The sequence below is a fragment of the Leptodactylus fuscus genome, chromosome 1 (genome assembly GCF_031893055.1).
Source record: "Leptodactylus fuscus isolate aLepFus1 chromosome 1, aLepFus1.hap2, whole genome shotgun sequence".
Lineage (NCBI taxonomy): Eukaryota > Metazoa > Chordata > Amphibia > Anura > Leptodactylidae > Leptodactylus > Leptodactylus fuscus.
In genome coordinates, this window is record NC_134265.1 from 193,890,189 (window position 1) to 193,902,548 (window position 12,360).

Below are 12,360 nucleotides of genomic sequence, written 5' to 3' on the forward strand. Positions count from 1 at the left end.
CAACTACTGGGTCTCTGCTGTATTGTACAGTGGAGACCTTGAGACAATTCCCGCGATCAGAGTCCACTTTAATTGTGGGCATTGCATTAAGTTACACCCACAAAAGTAAAAAAACCAAAAACCAAGGCTGGTTCCCACCAGTCCCGTACCTTGTCCGGTGCAGGGCAGCTCCCATGCAATGAGATTGCGGAAGCAGGCCTGTCATTGTAATATAGCTACAACCAGCCTCAATAGCCGAGTAGCAAAAGTCCCGTAGATTGCAATACAGTTAGCTTGCCTTCACACAGAATTTTTTTGGTCAGGAATTTGGTCAGGAAACTGACTCAACTTCCTCCTCCAAAAAACGCCTCACTATACAGTCCTATGGTGAGGCGTTTTTAGGAGGAGGAATTTGAGTTAGTTTCCTGACCAAATTCCTGACCAAAAACCTCTGTGTCAATGCAGCCTTAGGCTTAGTTCACATGCCTCAGGTTCTGATCCATAAAGCGTGTCGTGGAACTCAAAGCTGGTGCACGGCACCGGCATCCAGCTGCTCATTCTCCTCCGGATTAGGCTCAATGAATGGGCCGAGTCCGGAAGAGGGTGTGTCTTCAGGTCGAATGGCTAGGCGACCTGGCCTGAAGAATGAACACCTCGCATCTTTTTTCCGGGATCCGGAAGAAACAGCTCCCGGAAAAAGCTCCTGCGCGGCTCCCATTGATTTCAATGGGAGCCGTCTTTTTGGTCAGGGTTTTAAGGTGGATACAGCCTCAAAACCCTGACCAAAAAACTCCGTGTGAACTAAGCCTTATACTCTAGTCTATGGGATATTTGTATAATTAATTAATTTAATTAATTAATTAATTACTTTATCTATTTGTTTAGCGCTATCATATTCTGGAGCACTTTTACAGACCCCCTGGGTTTGAAAAAAAATACTAAAAAAAAAAAATAAGGTTTTCAAATACTAACAAAAAAAAAAAAAAAATCAAATCACTCCCCTTCCTTAACCGCTTCAGTACCGGGCCAATTTGTGCTCCAGGACCAGACACATTTTAGGTTTATTTTGTATGTGCGGTTTTGAGGGCTGTAACACTTTTTCTGTATGTCTCAGTCAACTAATTTTTGTGTCTTTTTTTCAGGGACACATAGGGCTTTATTGTTATGTTTTTATTTTCAAATGTGTTTTAATTTTTTTTATATCAGGGAAAATATAAACAAAATAGGAGGGAAATTGTGTCTGGTTTTCAATTTATATATATTTTTTTAATTTAATAACACAAAGTGTCACTGAAAAACTTTATAATATAGTTTTTCCTCTCCGTTACGGTAATTTTTATTTTGTATGGTGTCGTCAGGGGTGGAGCTATAACCTTTAATAACGGTGTTTTATTAGCGTATTATTAATTTTTTTTATTATTATTTTATTTACATTTTTTTAAAACTTTTTTATTATATTTTTATTTTATTTTTTTTTCAGATTGTGTCCCCATAAGGTGATAAGAGACCTTTGGGGACATCTCATCACTTTTTTTTTTGTACTGGAGGCTGATTTCTCCTATAACTGGGGCTGCTACATTTAGCCTCAGTTGCAGGAGAAATCCAGCCTCCTGTACACTGTATATACAGCTTAGTAAGCTGATCTGGGTCCTGTAGGACCCAGCAGCTCTGGTAAAACGCTACTCCTGGTGGATCATGTGACCGCCGGGTCAGAGGGCGGCTGAATTATGGCAGCATCCATAGCTGTGTATACAGTGCTCATTGAGCGCTGTATATACAGCGATCGAGAAGGTTGAGGAGGTAATAAATCTTCCCTGTCTTCTCTCTGGGAGCTCTGGCTGAAGTTACAGACGGCTCCCAGCTTCAGTAGCTGCACGATCTCTGTGTAGCTACTGTGTTCTGACTGGACGTACCGGTACGTCCTGTCAGAATAAGGCAACCACTATCCGGACGTATATAGTCTATGGGCGGTCCAGAAGTGGTTAAATAAAAATAAACAAACATAAACAAATGGAAACCAATTATACATACCCACATCTGAAAATGCGCAGTCTACCACCATCTAAAAATATTTTCCCCACGCATAATTACTGTACTCTTTTCACAGTTTTGCTTCCCATAAAAATTTTAACAAAATTGATCAAAACTTCAGAAATTCCCCAAAATGGTTTAACTAAAAAGTATATCTTCCCTCTCAAAAAAGTTGCCTTAGGCATCCTTGGAAATATAAAAAAAAGTTACGGGAATATAACAACTCAATAACAACTTTTTAAAGGGGTAAAATCTAAAAAAAACATATATAAATGTTTGGCTGCACAGTGAATGCTGTAAAACAAAGCCCATAAAAAAAAAACTTCCACACCATTCTCAATTTTTTCCAGTTTCCCACTACATTGTACAAAATATTAAATGGTACCATTACAATGTACAATTTGTCCCACAAACATTAATCCCTCATATGTAACAACACTATGGGGTTTGGAAGGCTGGGAGTCAGAACAATATTAAATTAAAATGTGGATTTTTATTTTTTTTTTACTTTTTATTATTTTTTTTATATTTTACTTTTAACTTTTTCTTTATCCCGCAAGGGTACTTGAACCAATGTACAGCAATATTTTCCAGCTCTAGAAGTTAGTTCCAGGTCTTAGCTGTTGCAATTCAGCTAAGACCTGGAAATCATGTAGTACCTGCAGCATGAAAGTGCCATACTATTATGGGGCTGAATATACGCTCAGTGTTACGTAATAGTATGGTGTGGAGTAGGAAAGGATTAAAAGTTAATCAATGACATATCTAGCTACAAATAGTACCATCAAAGGGATTCGATCATTAAAAAGTAATTTTTTGTCCCTTAGACGTAGGAACGTCTTTAGATGTGTTCTTTGAACCGCAGGTTGGTAGAAATCTGGGTTTTCTTCTGTATGTAAATGAGTTCTCTAGCAGCACTGGGGGTGTCCCCAATGCTGCGAGAGAACTCTCCAGCGCTGCCTCTATCTTCGCCTGGAACGGCCTCTCCCTGTGTCCTCTACCGGTACTGGCTTCACACTTCTAGGCATGCGCAGTCGGCTCTGCCATTAGATCTCAGGCAGAGCCGACTGCGCATGTCCGTGGCAATTTTCCCGTGGCCGCTTACACAATAAGCTGGGGAAAGCGGCCACAAGAAAATGGGACATTAAACTGGAGGCAGCTAGAGGGAGGCATTAAACTTGGGCAGCTAGAAGCAGACATTAAACCGTAGGTGGAGGGTGACGTTAAACTGGGGGCAACTAGAGGCAGCTACTTCCACGAGTTAATGCCCCCCTCCAGTTGTCCCCAGTTTAATGTCCCCCTTAATATCCCCCCAGTTTAGGTGCCCCTTTCATCTACCACCAGTTTCATATCCCCCCTCCATCTCTGCCCCCAGTTTCATCTACCCCCCTCCATTTCTCCCCTAGTTTCATATCCCCTCCATCTGTCCCCAGTTTCATGTCCCCCTCATCTGCCTCCAGTTTCATGCCCCCCTCATCTCTGCCCCTGGTTTCATGCTCCCCTTCATCTCTGCCCCTAGTTTCATGTCCCCCCTCCATCTCTTTACCCAGTATGCTGTTCCCCTTCCATCTCTGCCCCTAGGTTACTGTCATTCTCAATTTGTCGTCAAAATTTAACATAAAAACACTGATATTCACCTTTCCTCGATCCTCTGTCTGCAGTCTCAGTCTGTTATGGAAAGCTGCGGGCGCAATGTAAATGACGTCATCACATCGCGCCCAGAGAACAGCAGTGAAGCAGGGGCTGTGCAGACAGCTCCTGCTTCCTCTGACATTGTATTCAACTTGAAACCGGGACATACATCCCACCGACCGGGACTACGGAACATGACCCTGAATCCGGGAATGTCCCACAGAATCTGGGATGGTTGGGACATATGCACCTCACACACACAGTACAACACACACAGACAGTGGCTTAACTAGGAATGGCGGGGCCCCGTGGCGAACTTTTGACATGGGGCCCCCCTGACACCGAGTCCCTCCTACGCATTCCTGCGCGCTTTATTATGACCAATAGTGGACCCTGCACACAGTATTATGTCCCATAGTGGCCCCTGCACACAGTATTATGCCCCATAGTGGCCCCTGCACACAGTATTATGTCCCATAGTGGCCCCTACAGGACTAAATACTGTCACGTCACCCGCTGACCGCTATACCAGGACAATTGCGGATAAAAAAATCTGGTCATGTGCATTACAATTTAGTAACTCCATGTGCCTCATATTAATAGAAGTTAACCCCATCATGTCCCTCACATTAACCCTTGTGTACCTCACATAAGAGTTACTGATATGTGAGAGACATGGAGGTAATAATAAAGTATCTTCATTATTATTACCCCCATATGTCTCAAATATTTGTAACTCTTATGGTGAGGCACACAGGGGTTAATGTGAGGGACATGATAGGGTTAACTGCTATTAATATGAGGCACATGGAGTTACTAAAACAAAAGTAATCACCCCAAATGCCTGATATTAATAAGCATAGTAACCCCAGTATGTACCTGTGGACCTGTTTTCTTTCTTTAGTTTCATTTTCTTGGAGCAGCTTCTTCTTCTCCTCTTGAGTGCAGGACAGCAGGAGCTCGCCAGGGATAAGCCCCGCCTCCTGGGCTCTCCTCAGCCCTCTCATTGGTGGGCAGAGGACAGGCAGAGAAAGGGAGGGGGGAGAGAGGGGGAGGGGGAGCGTCCTGAAGCGCTGAGAGTAGCCAGACCTGCAGCTCCTGTGTGTCAGCCTTTGCTGCAGCTTCGTGGCCCCCTGTTGGTGGAAAGTATTCCACCAACAGGGGGCCCCGATCATTATACTCGGGGTCCGAAAAGACCTCAGAGAATAATGATAGCAGCGGTAGCAGCTGTCACCAGGCCCCTAATGTCCCGGGCCCTGTGGCAGCTGCCTCTGCTGCTATGGTGGTAGTTACGCCACTGCACACAGAATATACCACAGCACACACACACACACAGTACAACACACACAGTACACCACACAAACATCCCACCCTCCCTTCCACTCTCAGTACCTTAGACTACACATCTCTCCATCTCTTGAATGCACAGGACACTGACATGCCTACCTTGTCACTTGACCGTGTGACGTCACACAGGTCCTTCTGTGTAAAGTAGTGAAGCTTTCCCCCGATCACCCTCCACTCTTATCCTGGTTACAGCCTTTTACCTGTTATAAGAGTGGATGATGAACGGGGGAAGTTTACTATCGACACCCAGCACCTCTTAGATAGGTGACAGAGAGGACTGTAGACTATCTCCTCAATCTCCTGTCCCAATCTGGCCACCAGTCACTATAATGAAACCCTTAAAAATGCATTGGATGAGGTGGCTCCCCCTCCACTCGTAAAGTCCCACATAGGAGGCAGCAGCCCTGGCACACGCCACAGACACGATTTCTTCAGCGGTGCTCTAGGTGTGCTGAACGTCTCTGGAGAAAATCACGTTCACCTGAAGATTTCCTCCACTTCAAATTTATGCTTAAAACATATAGTTCTGCCCTTTACCTTGCCAAGCAAGACTATTTCACCGCCCTCATCTCTTCTCTCTCCAGCAACCCTAGGCTTTTTGAAACTTTTCACTCCTTACTCACACCCAAGGTGCAGACGCCATTCACAGACCTTAGTGCTGATGACCTGGCTACGTATTTCCATGCTAAAATTGATAAGATCCGTCAGGAAATTACTGCCCAAGCCCCAGGTGGCATTGATCCCACCACCTACCATAGCAATGATCCCCTCACCAACCGCACTTCAGACTGTCCATTCTCATCTTTTGAACCTGTTACAGAAGAGGAAGTCTCCCAACTACTTTCTTCATCTCGCCCTACAACCTGCAGCAGTGACCCCTTCCTATGGCTGCCTATTCAATATAGAATAAAATATAAAGTTATCATCCTCATCCGCAAGGCTCTCCATAATACTGCACCTCCCTACATTTCCTCCCTCATCTCTGTCTACCACCCAACCCGTGCTCTCCGCTCACTCAATGACCTAACACTTACATCCTCTATTATCAGAACCTCCCACGTTCGTGTACAAGACTTCTCCTGAGCTGCACCACTTCTCTGGAATGCTCTACCCCGGACAATCAGATTAACTCCCAATTTCTACAGTTTCAAACGCAAACTAAAGACACATCTTTTCAGACAAGCCTATCACAATTTCTAACGTAAACCCTTAACCTTCCTCTGTCCCCGCTCCCACATTTCCCCACATGATATGATGTCATCTCATGCTAACTTTATAGGTCCAAGCTCCATCCACATGTTAAAGCACACGACTGTTGACGGCTCATAAAGTCTTATGTTTGTGTAATGACAGTCACCTCTATTACAAAAGTGTCTGACCTCTGCATAAGCAATGCCGCCCCTGCTACCTCTTGTGTCACCCCCTCTACCTCATAGATTGTAAGCTCTTGCGAGCAGGTCCCTCAGTCCCATTGTGTGAAACGACTTTCTTTGTAATGTATCATTCTGTCTGTATTTGAACCCTACAAATTGTACAGCGCTGCGGAATATGTTGGCGCTATATAAGTAAAATTTATTATTATTATTATTAAGTAAAACACTTCAGGGACATAGCAGGACATACGGTAAGCTGCGCGGGACTGCAGGACTGGAGCTTAAAATCGGGACTGTCCCGCTAAATGTGGGATGGTTGGGAGCTATGTCTTGGTGATCTACCCATGGACAACAATATCTCTCCTAGGCCTTCAAACATTATGCCTCATGACACAGAAGTTACCTAGACAGGTTTTATTTTAACATTATTTCTTTTATTTTTTGTTTGCTAATAGAATATCATATATACAAGGTGTGTTTTCTCTTTTCTTTCTCATTTCTGTTATTGAGTTCAATAAGACTATTAGATCTCTATGTCATATCATTTATTTATGCCCTATATAGAGAAATGGACTTAAAGAACCTAAAAGAGATCCTCCAAGGGAAAGCAGAAACTCTGCCTGCAGAGTCATCCAAGAGTGTTCGTCTGTTTATAAGCTCCACTTTTTCAGGTAAGATCACTCAAACTTTAAGGACAGGAAATATCACAAGGTACTAAAATAATAGTATTCAAATAATTTAATATTATATAAATTATGAATAGGCTACAGTATTATTTTATGTATATGCTATGTTTGCATCAGTAGTACATAGCGTGTCACCCTTTCAATAATGAGAAATAGCTTGGAATTAAACTGTGTGTCACTTACTTATTAGTGACAGCTCCGGTGACTATATCAAGGTACATAATGTGTCTTTATCCTAACTATATCCATCTACGTATTCGGGCAGATTTATTATGCCTTGTATGCCATTTTTCTGGCGTACAAGGTATAAAAAGTCCCAATTTTTGTGTAAATTGGTGATTTATGCAAAAATATTGTGACTCTTTAAATTCTGCACTGCCTTCACCACTTTTCTGAAAGGTAGTGTGGTGAGGGCAACACAGGCCACTGTGTTGACCACTTTCAGACCAATATTGACAAACAAATGTACAATAAAAAGATATACAATTTTCCAATATACTCTCTGTATCAATTCCTCACGGTTTTCTAGATCTCTCCTTACTGTCACTCATTCTGTTACTTCTAGTGGATAAAACTCTGACCCTGGTCATGTGATTTACAGTCCATGGTCATGTGATGAGGACACAGGTGCACAGCTGATTACCAGGCAGATGTCTGATTACTGGGCTGTGACTATAACGAGCGGCACCTGTGTGCTCATCACATGACCATGGACTGTAAATCACATGACCATGGACTGTAAATCACATGACCATGGACAGAGTTTTATCCTCTAGAAGTAACAGAATGAATGACAGCAAGCAGAGATCTAGAAAACAGGAAGGAATTGATACAGAGAGTATATTGGAAAATTGTATATCTTTTTATTGTACAGTTGTTTGTCAATATTGGTCTGAAAGTGGCCAACCCCTTTAAGGATTAGCACCTGCTAAAACTCTTTCTGCCAATTCTTATCTATCTGTATAAATGTCTTCTTTTGTAGCCATACCTTGGATTTCAGTATTGCAGTTACCTGCTTATGATTAGAGATGAGCGAACACTAAAATGTTCGAGGTTCGAAATTCGATTCGAACAGCCGCTCACTGTTCGAGTGTTCGAATGGGTTTCGAACCCCATTATAGTCTATGGGGAACATAAACTCGTTAAGGGGGAAACCCAAATTCGTGTCTGGAGGGTCACCAAGTCCACTATGACACCCCAGGAAATGATACCAACACCCTGGAATGACACTGGGACAGCAGGGGAAGCATGTCTGGGGGCATAAAAGTCACTTTATTTCATGGAAATCCCTGTCAGTTTGCGATTTTCGCAAGCTAACTTTTCCCCATAGAAATGCATTGGCCAGTGCTGATTGGCCAGAGTACGGAACTCGACCAATCAGCGCTGGCTCTGCTGGAGGAGGCGGAGTCTAAGATCGCTCCACACCAGTCTCCATTCAGGTCCGACCTTAGACTCCGCCTCCTCCGGCAGAGCCAGCGCTGATTGGCCGAAGGCTGGCCAATGCATTCCTATGCTAATGCAGAGACTTAGCAGTGCTGAGTCAGTTTTGCTCAACTACACATCTGATGCACACTCGGCACTGCTACATCAGATGTAGCAATCTGATGTAGCAGAGCCGAGGGTGCACTAGAACCCCTGTGCAAACTCAGTTCACGCTAATAGAATGCATTGGCCAGCGCTGATTGGCCAATGCATTCTATTAGCCCGATGAAGTAGAGCTGAATGTGTGTGCTAAGCATTCAGCTCTACTTCATCGGGCTAATAGAATGCATTGGCCAATCAGCGCTGGCCAATGCATTCTATTAGCTTGATGAAGCAGAGTGTGCACAAGGGTTCAAGCGCACCCTCGGCTCTGATGTAGCAGAGCCGAGGGTGCACAAGGGTTCAAGTGCACCCTCGGCTCTCCTACATCAGAGCCGAGGGTGCGCTTGAACCCTTGTGCAGCCTCAGCTCTGCTACATCAGAGCCGAGGGTGCGCTTGAACCCTTGTGCACACTCTGCTTCATCAAGCTAATAGAATGCATTGGCCAGCACTGATTGGCCAGAGTACGGAATTCGGCCAATCAGCGCTGGCCAATGCATCCCTATGGGAAAAAGTTTATCTCACAAAAATCACAATTACACACCCGATAGAGCCCCAAAAAGTTATTTTTAATAACATTCCCCCCTAAATAAAGGTTATTCCTAGCTATCCCTGCCTGTACAGCTATCCCTGTCTCATAGTCACAAAGTTCACATTCTCATATGACCCGGATTTGAAATCCACTATTCGTCTAAAATGGAGGTCACCTGATTTCGGCAGCCAATGACTTTTTCCAATTTTTTTCAATGCCCCCAGTGTCGTAGTTCCTGTCCCACCTCCCCTGCGCTGTTATTGGTGCAAAAAAGGCGCCAGGGAAGGTGGGAGGGGAATCGAATTTTGGCGCACTTTACCACGCGGTGTTCGATTCGATTCGAACATGGCGAACACCCTGATATCCGATCGAACATGTGTTCGATAGAACACTGTTCGCTCATCTCTACTTATGATCTTTTTGGATACATGAAATGCTATCCTCTTTTTTTATATATCTAAGTTATGTTTATGTATGATGCCAGAGTCATGTCTAAGTCTGTAGATGCTTTTCATTCTGTCTGACCTATGACCTAATCTCTTTCTGCGCTGTTTGGACACAAATCCTTCCATCTGCTATGTCTGAACTATCTGTCCTATCTGCCTGTCTATTTGGCTGCAAGTCCTTCTGTTCTGTATGACTGACCCTTGGGCTTCTGCTATGTGTGCATCTTTTACTGTTTGTACATATTGTTCTGTTGATTGTCCCTGTGTGGATGTGTAGTCCTTCCACCATGTTTGTATCTCTGCTACCTGTGGCCTTTGGGATCTGCCATCTGTGTCTGTATCTCTGCTACTTTTCCTGATTCTTTTCTTTACTCCAGTTTCTGTTCATTCACCTGTTCCGGATTTAAAACCTCTGTAGTCAGTCCTGAACACCTGTCTGTTTTTAGCCTGTGCATATATTCTCTGTCCTGATTTTAGCATGTATTCACACTATGCAAATCTGTTACTGTTTTTTGTGGTGTGCTGCACCATAATCCTGACCTGTCTGGTCAGCTACTACCAAACCAGGACCACCTCAGGGGGCAATAGCCCATTTGGCAGTTAAATGGTGAAAACCCCAGTGGCTATAACCCCATCCAGTCCCTGAGCCAGTGCATATACTTCTTAGTAGCTAAAGTAGCAATTAATTTCAGTTTACAGTTATACAGCTAACATGAATGAGTGTTTCACTTCCTAAGATGTAGAAGCATTGGTGTCCCAGGGATTAGGCCCAGTTCCCATCTGCGTTCGGTAATCCATTCGGTGAATCCGCATGAGGACCCACCCGAATGAACTACTGAACGCATTGTCAAGCGGAGAGCTTATAAAAGCACACAGGCCCCATAGACTATAATGAGGTCCGTGCAGAGGTGATCCTGACCTTTTCGACGCCCGAGGCGAACGACAGAAAGCCGCCCCCCCCCCCCGGAGGAGGGGGCGGAGCGGAGGAGGTGTGGTGCCACGAAGGGGGTGGGGCTTAGTGGCGTTTGCAGGCAGAGAGCAGGCAGGGAGAGGACCTGCTCTCTGCTGAGCGTGAGGGGAGGCCTCCCCAATCCACCGCTCGGTGCTAAGCCAGTCCAGGACAGCTTGTCCTGGACTGGCTTAGGTAAGCAAAAAGGCCGCCCTCCCTGGGGCCCTGGCATAACGCCGCCTGAAGCGGTCGCTTCAGGTCGCCTCATGGGAGGTGCGGCGCTGGGTTCGTGTGCTTTCCACGCGGTGTCTGCATAGAACATGTGGAAAGAAGAGTAGTTCATGGTCTACTTTCTGGTCTGCATGACTCATGTGGAGACCGCGTGGAAATCACACAGACCCCAATATAGTCTATAGTCTATGGGGTCCGTGTGCTTTCACTGTACACCACTTGCTAATGCATTCGGTAGTCCATTCGGGAATCCCCATGCGGACTGCCTGAACGGATTACCAAACACAGATGTGAACCGGGCCTTAGATGTGGCTTTACTTTTCATTCACATCTGTGTTTGGTATTCTGTTCGGGGAGTCTGCATAGGGATCCCCTGAATGGAGTACCAAACGCAACTGCAAGCAGTGTGCCAGTGAAAGCACATGGACCCCATAGACTATAATGGGGTCCTTGTGCTTTCCGCAAGCTGCCCGCACAAATCATGCAGGCAGCTTGCAGGCATGAAAGTAGATTGTGAAATACAGATATCTCATGGAAAGCACACGGACCCCATTATAGTCTATGGCAGGGGTGGGCAATTAATTTTCCCATGGGGCCGCATAAGAAATTGAAACTATGCTAGAGGGCCGCATCATGGCAAATTTAGCTCCACTCACTTCTACGTTGACTCCGCCCATTCCCAATAATCTTTCCATGTGCCCCCACAAAGTATAATCCTCCTACAGTCACCCGTACACTATATGCCCCCACATTATAATGTTCCCTTCCAACTGCCCCACAGTATTAAGTCCCTCTCCTGGTACCCCAGTTTAAACTGGTGGAAACTAGAGGGCACACGAAACTGGAGCAGCTGGAGGGGGACATTAAACAGTGGGGGTAGTTGGAGGGGGACAATAAATTGACAGCTGGAGTGGGACATGAAACTGGGGGCAACTAGAGGGGGACATTAAAATCGGGAAGCTGGAAGCAGACATTAAACCATAGAGGTAGCTGGAAGGTGGCATTAAACTGGGGGCAACTACAGGCAGACAGGTCCCCCTCCACCTACCTCCATGGTTTAATGCCCCCTCCAGTTGTCCCCATTTTAATGTCCCCCCAGTTTAAGTGCCCTCTTCATCTACCCCCAGTTTCATGTCCTCCCCTCCATGTCTCCCTCAGTTTCATGTCCCCCCTTCCATCTTCCATCTCTGACCCTAGTATAACATTCCCCTTCCATCTCTGACCCTAGGTTACTGAGACACACACATACAGATAGACACACATACAGACACAGACATGTAGACAGACACATGTAGACAGACACATGTAGACAGACACATGTAGACAGACACATGTAGACAGACACATGTAGACAGACACATGTAGACAGACACATACAGACAGACACATGTAGACAGACACATACAGACAGACACATACAGACAAACACATACAGACAGACACATACAGACAGACACATACAGACAGACACATACAGACAGACACAGACACATATAGACACAGAGACACAGACAGACACACATACAGACAGACACATATAGACACACACACTCCCCCCTGCATCTCACATTC

General features: G+C 45.0%; 1 protein-coding gene across 1 annotated transcript in view; it reads left to right on the forward strand.

Moving 5' to 3' along the window:
* Positions 1-6,930: 6,930 nt before the first annotated feature.
* The window catches only part of NWD1 (NACHT and WD repeat domain containing 1), a 125,935-nt gene continuing 120,505 nt past the window's right edge, over positions 6,931-12,360 (forward strand). Inside the window, exon 1 of the mRNA XM_075280473.1 lies at positions 6,931-7,033. Coding sequence (XP_075136574.1) covers positions 6,931-7,033 — 103 coding nt within the window. The remainder of the gene's footprint in view (positions 7,034-12,360) is intronic.